The sequence below is a fragment of the Siphateles boraxobius genome, unplaced genomic scaffold (genome assembly GCF_051911475.1).
Source record: "Siphateles boraxobius isolate OS27281-9 unplaced genomic scaffold, OSU_SipBor_1 25, whole genome shotgun sequence".
NCBI lineage: Eukaryota > Metazoa > Chordata > Actinopteri > Cypriniformes > Leuciscidae > Siphateles > Siphateles boraxobius.
Window position 1 is genome coordinate 22,443,032 of NW_027508866.1, and position 16,240 is coordinate 22,459,271.

Consider the following 16,240-nt stretch of genomic DNA (forward strand, 5'->3'; position numbering starts at 1 on the left):
CTCATCGCACGACGGAAAAACTGCCATCCAGTGGGTTAGGGTTAGGTTTAGGGTTAGGTGTAGCGCCTATCAGCTGCAGAAACCTGATATAAGTCTGTGTTCATGAATGTAACACTGTTGGTGAGTGCGCTGTGAACTGTAACTTACATCTGTGTCCAAAGAACTTCAGTAAAATTTGTGAAAGAATCTCCTTGTCGTGGCTCATTCCACCCGCGTTTCCATGTGCAGTATTACATATCAACAACATGACACTATATTCCTTTAATTACCGGCGGAGGAGGGGCTAACAGACTTCAAGGTTTAATGACAAAATAAATAATCTTATATAACTCATACACTATACAATTGAGTACATAGTGCATAAGTGCATACATAGTGTATAGTACGTCAATTAGGACACAAATTGATAGTACATGCATGCTAATTATTTAAAAGTAATGTGTCACAATATTGCGTTACTCCCTAAAAAAGTAACTAATTGCTAGTTATTAATGTGGTAATATGCTAGGTAATATGTTACTTTTGCTTTACTTTTTCTCATCTTGCTTGTTTGTTTTTTAATAACAAAAAATATATATTTTTGGCTATTTTTGGAAATGTAAAGGTCCTTTCACACCAACAGTGAAATGAATAAGCCCCAGGCCGAAGGAAATGCAAATTCACGCTGTACAGTAGAGGCTCAGCTCAAGCAAACCTGGTGCGCAAAAGAACAGGACGCAGGAGAAGAATGTTCAACACTTTTCAGCAATAAAAACTAAAAATTAAACACAAATATGATGTTTATCTAAAGTCATTTTTTGCTTAGTATGGTTGAACTCGATCATCGAAAGTCAACAGTAAAGACATTTTTCAAATGCAAATCAATGTTTTCATTAATTTTGAGGAATACAGAATCTGTTTTTGTTCAAGTGAAATGTATGTTTACATTTAGTAACTACAATATCCATCGTGTTTACACAGCGCACACACACATTGATGTGTTGATTCTCTCAACATGTGGACAGGAGAGCTGTCAGTCAATAAACGGGAAAACAAAGTAACTAGAGTTACTTATTTAATAAAGAAACTCAGATATTTTGTTGTAAATTTATGTAATGAATTAAGTAATTTGTTAATTTACTAGTTACTTGAAAAAGTAATCTGATTATGTTATGTTACTTGTAATGCATTACTCCAAACACCAGATATAAAGATAAATAAATATATCTGCTATAAAGGAATTAAAATACTCGCACCAACATTCATAGAGACATCTCTTGGTTGCATATCCTGTCCATGCTAAATTGTCAAAAACAAATATGATCAATATCCACACACAAGAAGAAAACATAGCTCAAAGACTATATTCAAAATGTTTGTTTTTGACATTACATTCAGCAGAAGCTTTTATCCAAAGCAACTTACATTACATGGTACACATTTACATTCTTATCAGCTCTTGCTTTCCCTGGGAATCAAACCCATGAACTTTGTGTTGCAAGCACCAACGCTCTACTGTTTGAGCAACAGACATCACAGACATCATGACTGAATCCAAAGAGGAAAGTTTTAAATTTATATTTCTTACCCATATAAGGTTTCTGAACTCATTGTCAACATACAGTAGGCCTACATGCAAAAAATAGCAAATGCATTGGTGAAATTAGAATAAAATAATTCACCTCTTTAACTAAATTGAAAAACCAAGTTATGGAAGAGGGTAAAAGACAATAAACAGTAGTGTACTGGTTTCTTTGGAAACATTAAGTAAATAACAAGTAACCATCTTTTGAGTGCATCTTTTGAGTGCAACGATTTGTCCAACCAATCAGACGAGGGCAGTGCCATCATGTCTTTAATCAACAAAATATGATTAAAATGATGAATTAGGCTTTCATTATGTTATTTAAACATAATTAACATAACAACATACTTAGTTAGTTACTCAACTTTATCCAATGATAACTAATGTACCACATTATAGAAACCTTAAAGTAATTTGTAAAAGTGTCTGTCAAAAGTCTGAGGTTTATTCCATATTTTATACTATGTTTTTATTGGGAAGTCCTATGAGCTGATGTTGCAATTTTAATAGGTGTGTGATTATTTCACAATATGTGGTCTCACAGTTTGATCTGATAATGAATTGTATTTTTTTCCAAATAAAAACATGAATAGCAGCGTTACACAAGACCTGATTATTCATTGCTTAAAGGAACTGTAAGTTCACAACATTTAATGCAAATTTGTGATAAGCTGACCCTGTATGTGTGATAAAAACAAGTGTATCATTTTGTCCTTTTTAGGGTAAAACCAGAAAAGATTTGTTTGCAGTGTTGTCACTGGTTTGTGCCACTAAAATGGTTTTGTTCACTGATTAAAATTTGTCCTGTCAAATTGATTAATCGCGATTAATCACATCTAACATAAAAGTTTTTGTTTACATAATGTATGTATTATTATATTTATATATATTATCTGTGTGTGTGCATGTCTGTATACACACACGCACACACGCACACACACACACACACACACACACACACACACACACACACACACACACACACACACACACACACACACACACACACACACACACACACACACACACACACACACACACACACACACACACATACACACACACACACATATATATATATATATATGATGCGAATGTTTGACGCAATTGTGATGAATCGATTTGACAGCACTAATTAAATACAATACTGACCAAATATCTCCTTCTTCAAACAGATGGAGTGATAAAGAGCCCGTCTTAGATGAGTTGAGCAAAGTTTTATCATTTCTGAATACAGTCTTGTCAGCCTATAGTGGCTTCATGTTTTTAATTCTGAATCCTGAAAAATATTATTCTGTTTGTTTGCTGATCCGGGTCATCAGTTCACTGGTCCTCCATTGGCCCAGATGGAAAAAGCATCATGGCTAGAAATATTAACTTTCCTTCTTCAAGACTTGATGTTGATAAGATGTCTTTTTGATGATTGAATATTTTGTGTTAACTGATGTCAAATAATTTGGTGTCTGTGATCTACTGTTTTGTGTGTATGCAACTAGCAAGTTAACAGCTGAATATTTGAATATTGTATATGATTATCCATGATGTCAGAGGTGAAAAGAGAGAGAGAGAGAGAGAGAGAGAGAGAGAGAGAGAGATGCTGACCTCTACTGGTTCAAATCTGTCATTGAAATAGGATTTTTTTTTAAACTATGCACTTATTCAATTTATTCACAAGTACTATTTCTGCCTAGAATGCAAACACTTAATATAGATGTTACCATATGATTTGATTGCCTAAATTTTGAAAGAAAACAATCCTTCAAAACTCTACCACATCAATGAAAAAAAATTCTAAATCTTTGAAAATAAATAATTTCTGAACTAATGATTTCAGGACTGTTGTGCTAACATAGGATAGGCTATATGAAAAGCTAATGTATAAATGTTTCTACATTCGTGAAATTGTACAAATAAGAGTGAAAACATGATACACTTTGTGGCTTGGTGTAAGTATAGTAAGCCACTTTGGATTTATTATTTGAATAATTAATCAAGTAATATTTATCCCTGCAAGTAAATGGTGCTACTCATGCTAGCGTATAGCCACTCAGAATAGACCTTCTTACATAGACCTCATAACTTACAGCAATATAAAAAATACTGAATGTATTATTCTAAATATAAAGTGAAAGAAAAGCGTATATTTTCATCAAGTGATTTATACGACATAGGACCTTTGGAATGCAAAGATGCAGTAGTTACCGTACAACATTTTCCATAATTACTGAGGAAAGTCTTGACAAATATACCTGCAGTTTATGGAGACATAAACAAGACCATGATGATGTCTAGACTTGACAAGATGTGGTTACAATATTATTACTCTGAAACATATGTAAAATTCCTTTTACTATAAACTTCAGGAATTCATTTTATTAACAATTTTTACTTATCTGATTCTGGATAATATGATATTATCTGAACTATGTCTGAATTTGGTTTGATTGGTTTGACTGTAGAATATTCAAGACCTAATGAATTGATGTTTTAATTTATTTAGTTCTGCTATAACTTCACTGTGGTTACATGTGTGATAAAGTCTCATTGGACAGATTTTTGATTACTACCCGTAAGGTATTTAAATGTATCTATTGCAACAATAAAGCAGAACTGATTGTTTCTCACTTTATGGTAAGTTTACAATTCTTTTGCATGCATTCCTGTTCAACAGTCATGTATTCAGGACTTTGTAACTTTGATGCATACGGTACATGACATCTGCAAAGGACTATAATTTATTATGACTGACATTCAGATAAGAACTGAATCTATAAACTTTAAACACTCAGTGACTGGTTTATCAGGCATGCATGATATAAGGTTTAGATGGCCTTAATTTGAGCAGCAAATGCACAAGTACACATTTAAAGCTCTTCTCCATTTAGTTTAACTTGATGTACTAAAAGAACTGAGCCTATAATACAAATTAGTAAAAAAAATAGACATATTACAAAATTAATAATTTAAAAAAAAATAACTTTTTACAAACTTTAACAAAAATAAAAATGAATCAATTGTGGTGTGCCTCAGGGCTCAGTGCTGGATCCAGTGCAGTTTTCACAGATACCACTTTCTTCACCAAAATGCAGATAAAACAGATTTTTTTTATCATTAAAGTGATAAAAATATATTCAGTTATACTTTTGGAAAACTTTAGGTCAAATGGTTAACAATTTTGGGGTCTTTCTTTTTTGACAAATTGCAGCTCTGAGTAAGGAAGTAGTCTTTGAGGTCGGCACATGACTTCCTGCCAATCTGCCAAACTATTGCCCTGTGTCACAAACTGCTCAGAGACAGGATACAAATGAAGTATTTATTGAACAGGGTAATCCAAAGACGTAATCCAAAGTACAGGCAAGGTCAAACACAGGCAGGCAGTCCATACAAACAAACAAACACAACAAGGCAGAGAACACGAGCAAAAGAATAATCCACAGAACAGGTAAGAAATCCAAAACCAAGCGACATGAAACCAGAGAGAATGCTCGGAATTGCAGTGTAACACTAAAAGACTTGAATGAGATAATGAATGAGAAAACCATGCTTATATGGGGTGAGCTAAACAAGATAATGAGACACAGGTGATTAATGTGATCATGGATGAAGAGTCCGGGCAGTGAGTTATGGGAGATGTAGTTCATGAGGGAATGACAATGTCTGATGTGGAGTGCCCTCTGGTGGCTCTCAAGGGCACTCCAGCTGGTGACGTTACATCCTGCTGATTTTATTTCAGAATAGTCTATTTTCAACTATGAATGTATGGTCTGCCTTTTTACTTTCAATTTTTTAATCTATTTTTAATTCTTTTTAAAAATATTTTCTTTATGCTTTGTGAAGCACTTTGCAAACACATTTATTATAATACCTATTTTTGTTGTTATTATTACAATTATTTTTAATTTCTTTATTTTTTAATCTGCTTTATGTAAAAAGTGTTTTGAAGCTTTAAAAGTGTTTTGTGCATTTTAGGGTAAAACTTAAAGATGAAGACAGTCATTGTAGTGTTGTCTATCCTGGGTCTTTGTCTCAGTGATTAAATAAGTTCCACTAAAAAATCAATGTTAAATAGATTAAGCAATAATTAAAATAAAATCATTCTGAACAGCGTTTTCTGTTTTGATACAGGTGGAGCAATAAGCAGGCAGAGATACAGAACAAGTCACTGACGATGTGAGAAAATCATTCCTGCATAACAACATCCCAAGACAATGTTTTTACAAGTCTCCATCTTTCTGTGAACACTGTGTTTACTGATCTAGGGTCAGCAGCTCATTGGTTCTCCACTTACTCAGACCGACCCCATCACCAGGAATATCTTCTGCCTGAATCATTACTTCAACAGCTTCAATGGCAGATGGCACAGGTGAAATCTTTTCATTAAGTATATTTCAGGCTGATGCTCGACAAAAAAATGTCCTTCATTCAATTCTTAAATAAATATACCTTAAGTGTGCAATAATGTGATCTGTTTCCAATTTACTTTGTTATCTAAAAAGGCTTAATTAAGCTATATCACATGATCAAGAGTCCACTTCGTCCAATTATTTTGTCCATACTTGTAAAATTGTTTTACACAATAAAATATGTAACATTGCACTGACTGTAGTGAATTTTATTGTTGCTTCTGTATTATATTCATGAAATAAATAAACAAACAAATAAAGATTATACTTAATAAATAAATGATAGTGCCAACTAAATAGAGGAGATTAGGTTTGTTTGGATATATGGTTTGGTCAGGGTTAAAACAGTAAAACCAGTTGAAATGAGGACTACTCATTTTATATTAAAGCAAAAAAGAACTCCCGCAACTAAAATATTATAAAACAATCTGGAAAGAAATGAGCTTCATTAATCGCTTGTGGTGTACCTCGGGGCTCGGTGCTGGGGCCAGTACTGTTGTAAAATAACATTGTAGTGAAATTATTGTTCCTTCTGTACTATATTCAATAAATAAATCAATAAAAAGTGCCAACTAAATAGAGGAGATTGTGTTGTTGGAGATATGGTTTGGTCAGTAATATAATAATAGTATTACAAGGCATTGTAAAGGCTAAAATAAACTCAATGTTAAGAGGTGTTGAAGTAGAGAGAATGCTGGAGCTTTGCGAGCACAGTTTGACATTCAATCATCACAGGAATCAGCTCTCAGCTGTGTGTTAATGACAGGGCCACTCATTACAGCCTATTACAAGAGCACACTGAAAAACACAACACTTCGTGAGCATCACACAAACACTGTACAGCTGAATGAGAACAGCATGAGAGCAAACTCTGCTCATCTCAACAGATTGCTGAAATGAAGGGGAAATTAGGTTCAAATGAGATTTGGCTTATAATGTTAAAAATGCTAGATTGATCTGAAAGAGGGAAAGTTTTTAATTTCATCTCCATTTATCAGCTGGAATCGATTTTATAATGCTTTATGTGCAAGGTGCAGTCAAAAACAAACAGTGCTTAGGTCTGCCAGATTTGAAGTAGGTTTTAATTTCTTCAGATTTTGAATCAGTTATTTGAATGTTATTTGTTTAATGTGTGAATGTGAGTTCAGTACACAATGATTGTTTATCCTCCAGTAAAATGAGGTCAGGTTTCTGATAATCGAGGTCACAGACATATTTCAGAGGGTATGAACTGCATGGCCTTAGCATAGAAATGCTACTTGAAACTCTCAATTTTCTTAGAACAAAATAGGGAGTAGTTCATCCTTTTTTTGCAGCAAATGGTCTGTGAAATCAGGATCTTCAGAAACCTCAGGAGGACAAACTACATTTTATCTGTTTTGTTTTTCATTCCGTTTAGGACATTGATCCATGATCCAAAACCATGATCCCAAGTTCATTTTTATGTTAGATATTATATATGTTAGATAACTTAGATTTATAAAACATATCTATATGTCTAACGACAAAAAAAAACCCCAGACTTGTGCCTCTAATACTTAAAAAAGTGCACCACATTCATGGATAGCAACATGAAATTTTAATCACAGAAAAAAGTATATAACATGAAATCATTTGATTTTAAACACGAATTCTGTTGAATAAAGTATTCATGACATCCGCCAAAAAAAATCGATCATATTAAATATAACTTTATATATATTAATGAAGTTTAATATGATAATTTTTTCATACACATTGACAGTTTTACAGTACAATCAGTCGCTTCTGCTCAAGAACAGTGATTTAGACAAAGCTGCTATGGTTTGTGCCATTCTAGAAACTAGTGCTTTTGCAAAAACAGGAAACAGTGGTTGCTGTTGAACAGGTGAGAAAAAAAAACTAGGGCGGGAAACAACAAGAGTGGTTTTAAACATTCAAAAAGAAATTCATGGATGCAAAAAAAAATAAAAAATAAATGCAGCACTTCTTACTGAACCCGACCTCAAACAGACCAGAACAGCAGATAATGAATGTGCCTGCATCTGCTCGATGGCTTATTTTTAAGTCTCTAATAACAGTCGTGACTGTTTAAATGCTTAATTGCACGCTGAACGTAGATCCCTGCCATTACACTGACAAGGGGGAAAAATCTGTTATTGTTAAAGCTACAGAAATGTTCAACGGTCTTCAGATGAATACTGGAGGCCACAGCTGTAATTATTCTACATGATAAGGTCACTCTCAGAGACCAACAATGAACACAAGTGGATGGTTTGATATACGAGGCTCGGATTTAAAAAACATTATGGCTAATGTTATTAATGAGGTTTATTTACACTGAAAAATAGGATCATGAGAGGTACAGTTTGCGCACATAATCAGAGCAAACTAATTAGTCAGAAAATATATACCCAGCACAATTAGACGATACATTTCATAAACGAAAAAAAAAAAAAAGAAAACATAAATTTCTAGGAAATCACTTAACAATTTCTATTTCAAGTCTTCATAATAATACTTACAGAAAGTCTCGCCACTATTAAAAAATAAAGGTTCCTTATTGGTATTGATGGTTCCATGTAGAACGTTTAACGTTCACGGAATCTTTCCATTCCACAGAAGGTTCTTTATAGTGGAAAAAAGGTTCTTTAGATTTTTTTAATGTTTTTCACACTGACAAAAAACATGGTTCTTTTAGGATGTTCACGGTTGGTTTGTTTGGTCCGGACCAAAAAAAAAAAAACCAAAACATTTAGTTCTGGTCCGTTTAGCGTTCACATTGGCATTTTAACACCGAACCTAAAGGCATAAGGATACGTTCTCAACCTGACTGGGCGGCTTTTATTCCGTATACACATATGGTTAAAGTGGGATTTGATAGGTGGGGGAACCCTCACATTTTGTGTTGGTGCAACAGGGAAAAATGACTCACCGAGGGACAACATATTGAGTATCGTGGTGTAGCAATACTTTTTGGGACAAGAGTGTCACTGTGGCACTATATCACAATACTAATTTACTTGATATTTTAATTGTTTTATTTTGGTCCATCAACACTGATATGATGACGATACTATGTTAAAATTGCTGAACACTGGGCCAAAAATTGAGCCCTGGCATTGTAGCCACATCAGCCCACATTACCCCCCACCCCCCATAGCCATGTGCATTTAAATGTGAGGTAGTTAGGGGGCACGCTCCCCGATAACATTTTGATTTCTCTGACCTACATATGTGCAATTTAAGACTTTTGAAGGCCAAGAAAATGGATAATAAATAGCTTTAATACCATGTCAGTGTGCATTAGATTATTTGTCAATACCTGCTCTCTCATCTTAATCTTTCTTTTTCTCTCAGTCTCCTTATCCTGCCGTATTTCTTCCCCTCCTAAAGCTGAATTTTGACTGAGATAGTCTTTTCATTTTTGTCTGTCAGTGAAGAAAGTAAACAGGCTCAACTGATGAGTTTTATGAATCATTTTTTTAGATGAGTTAATTTATTCGAGGCTACCAGATCAGCATTGCCAATAGGAACTTTCTACAAGCTTTGGAATTTGAAAAGTAATTTTAAATGATACAAATTATAGGCTACGTTTAACTCAGTTGGTTGAATTGGCAATTAAACGTTCCCTTAGGCATGCATTGTGGAAACGCGTCAAAGCGTTCTCAGGTATAAATATGCAGTATTAATGCACAGTGGTTTTGAACGAATAGCCTATTTAATGTCGATAATGGTTACATAATGTTAAAACTAATCCTGCTGTTGATTTCTTTGTAAGACTCCCGACCCTATATAACAGTGGCATGGGAAAACAAATGTCCGGTGAAATATCGAACCTAAAACTAACTTTGCTAACTTTACCGCGCTCAACCACCGTGAGTGAATTTCACGCATTTATAATCACTCGCGTTCAGCGGGGAGGAAGGGTGGTTGGTCGGCCAGTCGGTCCATCTCGGGACCAGCGAGATTCGTTGAGATTAATAAATCTATTTATTTAATAATTTATTTGAGGTGCCGGACAGTTCCGGCCCACTTTAACCCCTGCGTATACTGTATTTCGCGTCGGAACATCAAAAACAATGCTGTGTTCTGGGATAAATGCGCTCGCTGTATGTGTGTGGCTATATGAGGATATTTTGAGCAGCTGAGAACTCGTGAAAAGCTTATACAATTTGTAAAAATGTCAAAACTGCGTCAGGAATCCCTCCGTCACACAAACCGAGATCTGCTGCAGGGAGACGCGGTTCTGACGCCTGTAAGTTAGGCTACTGAAATGTGATGGGCAACTTCACGACAATGATGAGAAGAAACAGGTATACTTGAGCCTTCTGTCCTTTTTGGGTCGCATCTTGTGACATCATGTCCTGTTTTTGGTTCGTTTACACGTCTTTGGTCCGTGTTGTGTTCATATTTCAGTCGAACCGCAGCAGAGTTTGTTTGGAAGCGGAGCGAGACCCATATTTTCCGGTTGTTTGGTGCACCAGGGTTTATATGGCAGCGTTCACACTTATTCAAATGAACAACACTAACAGAGCAATCGCACCAGAGTTCGTTTTAACGGAACCAAACATGCCAAGTGTGAACACACCCTTAAGAACTGTTCACTGAAAGCTTCTCTGGGGAACCAAAACTGGCTCTGTGAGAACCCCCTTTGGAACCTTAATTTTTAAAAGGATAGTTCACCCAAAAACTGTATATTCTGCCATATTTTACCCACCCTCGTGTTGTTCCAAATCTGTATGAATTTCTTTCTTCTGCTGAACACAAAAAATATATTTTAAAGAATATGGGTGGCCAAACAGTTGATGGACCCCTTTGACTTCCATAGTATGGGGAAAAAAATACTCAATGGGGTGCATCAATTGCAAATTACCCATATTATTTAATCATCTTCATCTTCCTCAAAAACTTGAGGGTGAGTAAATCATGACATCATTTTAATTTTCGGGTGAACTACGACTTTAAAAGTGTACATTCTAAAAACTTCTTGATTCTGGTCAGCGTATGATCTATACTTAGACTGAAGTGGCAATTTTGAGGCCAAAATACAGAAACTTCTGCAACCATATTCATTGCTAAATAAATGTGTGTAGGTTATTTCTCAGAAATGAATGTTTCTTCATGAACACTTCTCTTTTTATCCATCAAACATTGGGTTGAGAAAATTCCCCACAGTGCTGTGATCAGTGTCATTCAAAAGACGCCCATAAGAAGAACGTCTGCAACACACAAACAAATCATAAGGCCAGTGACATTTCATTTAGCAATAATTGTGAAAATAAAATGTGAATTTACTTCATCGCCTATTACTGGATTTAAAATTAAAGGGTTGAACTCTTAATAATGACCCCAAAATTTAAATTTAATTTTAAGTTATATTTTGCATGAAAAAAATAGCATATATTTTAGATAAAAATAAAGAAAAGAAAATTCATTCAATTTATGCACATTCCAGCCCAACTACTATAATGCAAAATGTTGTTTCATTCATAATTTTTTAATACAATCAGCAAATGTTAAACTCACTACAATAAATGCTACCATGATGTATGTATAAATACTTAGCAATTTAAGTATAATGCTCTGTGGGATTCACCCTAAAATGCTTTGGCAGAAAAATAAAGGAAGATATCAACAAATAACGGAGCTTGACTCACCGTATTTTGAAGTAGTACGCCCCACCAAGTAAGATTAATACAATGGCAAGGAAGCTAATTACAATGGCAGCGACACTCCCTAAAAAGGAATGAGGAAAATATTCAGTTTGCTCAATAATTTATGACACACAGTCAGTCATGAAACCTATTTTAAAAATTTTAAGAATAATTACTATATTGTTTGAATAATTTATAATTCAAATCAAGCAAAACATAAAAATCGGGTACAAAACGTATACCGAAAAGACAAATCAAACTGCAGCTGACTGTAATTTTCTTACACTCTTTCTTTTAGCAAACAGTTTCCCTGGAACCAATTTAGATATTTTCGCCATTTGACTTTGAAATTACAGAACTAAACTTAATTGTGTTCAAAATGAAGACAGAAAGTATTGTTCCACTTTGTGGTTGTCACACACGCAAGTGGATCATGTCCATAGTTCCCGTGCTGAACTACACCTGTGGTTCCTCTGCTACAGTATGTGTGAATTTGAGGAGAACTGACTTCAGACATCCACTCAAGCTAAAAGTCATTGAGCTAAAATGTTCTGAGAAAAGCTCTAGAAGCATTTGTTTGCAGAAGACACATGATTTGTTTGTTTGACACTTGTTTAGTGCAATGTCATTCAGAAAGTTTTAAGTCTGGCTGAAGTTTCCAAAATGCCACAGTTTGACTATAAAGTATAAATAACACCTACATAGATGCTATAAAAAGGGTAAGGAATAATATAACCTTCACGGGAAAAGGCTAGGTAACTGTTAAAAGTTCAACAAGTTCAATTGGGACACTCTTAAAGGGTTTGGGAATCAGTGGTTTGGATGTGTACAAAATAATAAATCCAGTTGCTAAAAACACAAACCTGTTTGTGACCTTCCTTGATGAATATCCAAGAATTGTAGTATCTCGCAATATAGTTTAATTACACGCTTAAGGAAAAAAAATGATAATATCTTGAGAAAGTCATCTTACTTTCTTAAATTTCATACTAAAATCTCATCTTTTAGGGTCACTTTAGTCAATAACCTCAATAAATTAGTTTACATTTAGCTGAACTCATCTGGTTTTTGAAAACCATATAGAAGACTAGAGATAAAGTGTAATAAGGAAACAAAATACACCCTTGACCTACTTAAGATCTGGAGCAGAAGGTCAGAAAACAACACTTTTAGATAAATTGGTCACCAGGAACTGAAACACTGTATTAAAATTCTTTGTGATAAAATGAAATATTTACACAAATTGCAAAAAAACATGCACTTTTACCTGAGCTCAGGGCCTCTGGGTCCTTCTTTTCTTGTCCAACACTAGTTATTCGTACTTGTTCATTCGTTTTTACTTCAGTAGAAGAGAACACAGGTTTAGTTGCAGGCCCAGTTACCGTAGTAGATGTAGTTTTTGCACTAGTAACATCCGCTGTTGTGTTTCCCACCGTTGTTTTCTGGGAGGTAAAACTCTCTGAAGAGGATGTTGTCTGAGTGTCAGTCACCAAACTCGAGATTGTGGTCGATGCGTTTGTCATATTGTTGACTGCGCTGGTGAGCTCAGCTCCTGAGGAGGTAGTATTAAAGTCAGAGGTTGTATTTGACGTTGTCTGAGCTGTTGTAGAGTCGTTCGTAGTGCTCGAGCTGGAATTCTCAGGAAAACCAGATGTTGTTTCATGTGTAACGAGGACCGCGGAGGAAGACTGACTCGTCGTGACATCTGCAGATGTTGTGGAAGGAGAAGTCGACGTCGATGAATGAGATGTTGTAGTTGCTAATGCTGTAGTTGCTGATGTCGATGTTGATATTGTATCAGTTGTGCTTGTGCTGCCTCCAAATATCATCCAACCTTAATGGCACAACACACAGAAAAACCACCAAAAAGGCACAAAAAGTCTACATTAACTTACGCACAATACAAAATGTCAACACTAACCACCTCTTGCACCAAAACTAGGCTACATCTTCTAAACAAGAAACACTTACGTGGAGTTGCTTCAAAGGGATTGTTTACCCAAAAATGAAATTCTGTCATAATTTACTCACCCTAGAGTTGTTAAATCTGTTGAACACAAAAGATATTTTGAAGAATGTTGGCAATCAAACATTCCCACCCCATTGACTTCTATGGTATTTTTTCCTACTATGGAAGTCAATGGCTACCTGTTGTAGTACAACGGAAAAGATTCTTCAAAATATCTCATTCAACATTAGAAAGAAACTCTTACAGGTTTGGAACAACTTGGGGGTGAGTAGTAATGACAAAATCTTCATTTTTGGGTGAACTTTCCCTTTAATTAATGTCCAGTAGTTGCGCATTACGTTTAAATTCAAATCATTACCTTTATTACACCTTATAAAAACCAAAGAAACACACATGAGCTACACGTACAGTGACGTCAAAGGGTAATTTTAAGTGGCACATGTTAAGCCTAATATATAATTGTTAAGCCTAATATTATAATACAATTTCCATTACACGTGTCGCTGACATGTAAATATAGTGTAATTACTTACAAAAGCAATGTAATTTAAATGTAAAGAACCGTAAAATAATTCTTGACTAATCCGTGCGTATATTGTTGATAACTTAAACTTATAAGTGGCAATGATGACAGTGAGTAAACAGTTTAATGTGTGAGTAGTAGTAACTATTTTAATCATACCTGCTAATATCACCACCGTTGAGAAATACATCTTCATTTTCCTTCCTCTTTCGTTTCTAACGCAGCGTGTGACAGTTAAACAGTTTCTGTATCGCACTGTAACACATGTGAGTGACAAGAAGGAAATTCACGCGCACAGGTCGTGAGCGCGCAGGGGACACGTGCACTCCTCCGGTCTAATAATGACATGAAGAAACAGGCGGGCAAATGTGTTTTCTAGCCAGATAAAAATATAAAAAGCCAAATATTGTATTCGGAGTGTAGGCTAATGTGGCACGAATTATAAACAGTTCATCGTAGGAGACCATAGAAGTGCAATGACCAAAACTCAACACTAGGTAGAAGCAAATCATAGATTCACTGCACTAGTCACCATGAAATCAAAATGATCAATTCACATTTTTTATGGAATACCACAGTGTTTATCATAGATTGTTTATCCATGCACACTGTTTTTTTTTTATTCATTTGCCTCCTAATCTTTAATCAAAATAACTCCCCCTCCCTCTTGCAGCACATCTTCTCTTATCTGAGAGGGCGGGACAATAACCTGTCACTCACTTGAGATCCACCAATAGAAAACCACAATAGCAGCAGCTATAGACGATTACCTTTAAAGGCACTGTTAAGTTATCACAACATTACTTTGCTTTAACTCATCAAAAAAGTTAAGCAATTTTAAACTTTTTTAATAAGTTATACAAGATTCAACTTATTTAATTCAGTTTAATGTAATTTAAGTTGAAATGACTTAAACATCCATGTTGATTGTAGCCTATAATTTGAGGCAGCAACATTTTTTTACAGTCTCCGACAAACGGATGCGAGGAGACCGGTTTTTCTGTTTGTTCTCGACGTTTGACATTAAGTCTATGGCTACTCTTTAATGTTAATGTGAGGTTTCAAAATGACATTATGATCATACAAATATTAAAGACGAAGAATGAGATACATTACTGAATGTAATAAAAAATCACTGTGAATGCTCAGCTTTTTAATTAATATATTATTCCACAAACATTGGTGTATTTTTACATAAATTGCAACTGCATGCCATTACAGATCCTTCTTGTCCCCACTGTGCCTTCAAATAAGTTATTATTAAGCTTATTGTAAGATAATGCATAGCTTTAGGTACAAATGACAGATAGGCTATTAAATGTAGTTTCAAAGTTTTTTTTAAATCTTATATATATATATATATATATATATATATATATATATATATATATATATATATATATATATGGTCACACTAATTTGGTCATAATATTGCCAAAGTAAATAAATCCACGTGTAAAGGCTATATTCCTGTTCCACCAAAAAATCCAACTTTCCTGTCACTTTATTTATTTTATGGAATAATGCACACCTCGTGTAATAATCTAAAATATTCTGGCAGTAAAATGTAAGCACACTTCATGCACTGCCATATCACTGTAGGCTAATCTACTAACAATAGTCAAATAGCTGGAACATGCGCACTTAGGCTATATGAGAAACAATTAACCAAGATTAAATGGTATAATACTATAGTACAATTGTTATTATTGCCAGTAATTTATTTCATTATTTTATCTTCATTTACAAGTAAAAACGTCACAATTATAGCCTTACTGCGCAATGTTGCAAACCGTCTCTTTGCGCCACCTGGTGGTGATTTCACGAACTACCTACTGTATAGCAAAACTACAGGCGGAAACAAAATGTTGTTGTTATATCATCATTACATATGGTGAGACTTCGTCAGGTTTATCCTCATTCCAAACCACATTCCATGATGATCTGTCAAAATACGTGTAGCGAGTCATATAGGTGTGGAACTCAGTAGGAATAAAGGGCATGTTGACTTTGTTTTGCAACTCACAAATGCACCATGGAATTATTGCGATGATAACAGTAGGCTATCAGTAATATCAATGCTATCAGTAATAGTATAAAACAGAATAAAAAACCTGTTGAAGCATAAGGCGGTCGCTGGTCTAC

The 16,240-nt window shown here is 34.7% G+C and overlaps 1 protein-coding gene and 1 long non-coding RNA gene across 2 annotated transcripts in view; one reads left to right on the plus strand and one right to left on the minus strand.

Moving 5' to 3' along the window:
* The window catches only part of LOC143750294 (uncharacterized), a 411,790-nt gene that overhangs the window by 130,128 nt on the left and 265,422 nt on the right, over positions 1 to 16,240 (plus strand). The gene's annotated exons all lie outside the window — the stretch shown is intronic.
* On the minus strand, positions 7,532 to 14,417 carry parm1 (prostate androgen-regulated mucin-like protein 1). The gene is made up of 4 exons (XM_077243237.1): positions 14,255 to 14,417; positions 12,871 to 13,437; positions 11,607 to 11,685; positions 7,532 to 11,168 (listed from the first exon to the last, which is right to left on the minus strand). Exons 1-4 carry the CDS (start codon positions 14,289 to 14,291, stop codon positions 11,087 to 11,089), a joined length of 765 nt encoding a protein of 254 aa, XP_077099352.1. The 5' UTR covers positions 14,292 to 14,417; the 3' UTR covers positions 7,532 to 11,086.

Excerpts from the sequence above, each read along its gene's own strand:
- parm1 (XM_077243237.1), bottom strand. The coding sequence starts at position 14,291 with ATGAAGATGTATTTCTCAACGGTGGTGATATTAGCAG. Across the intron at positions 13,438-14,254 it reads AACGGTGGTGATATTAGCAG|GTTGGATGATATTTGGAGGC; the intron begins GTATGATTAAAA and ends TGTGCCATTAAG. Across the intron at positions 11,686-12,870 it reads CCCAGAGGCCCTGAGCTCAG|GGAGTGTCGCTGCCATTGTA; the intron begins GTAAAAGTGCAT and ends ATTCCTTTTTAG.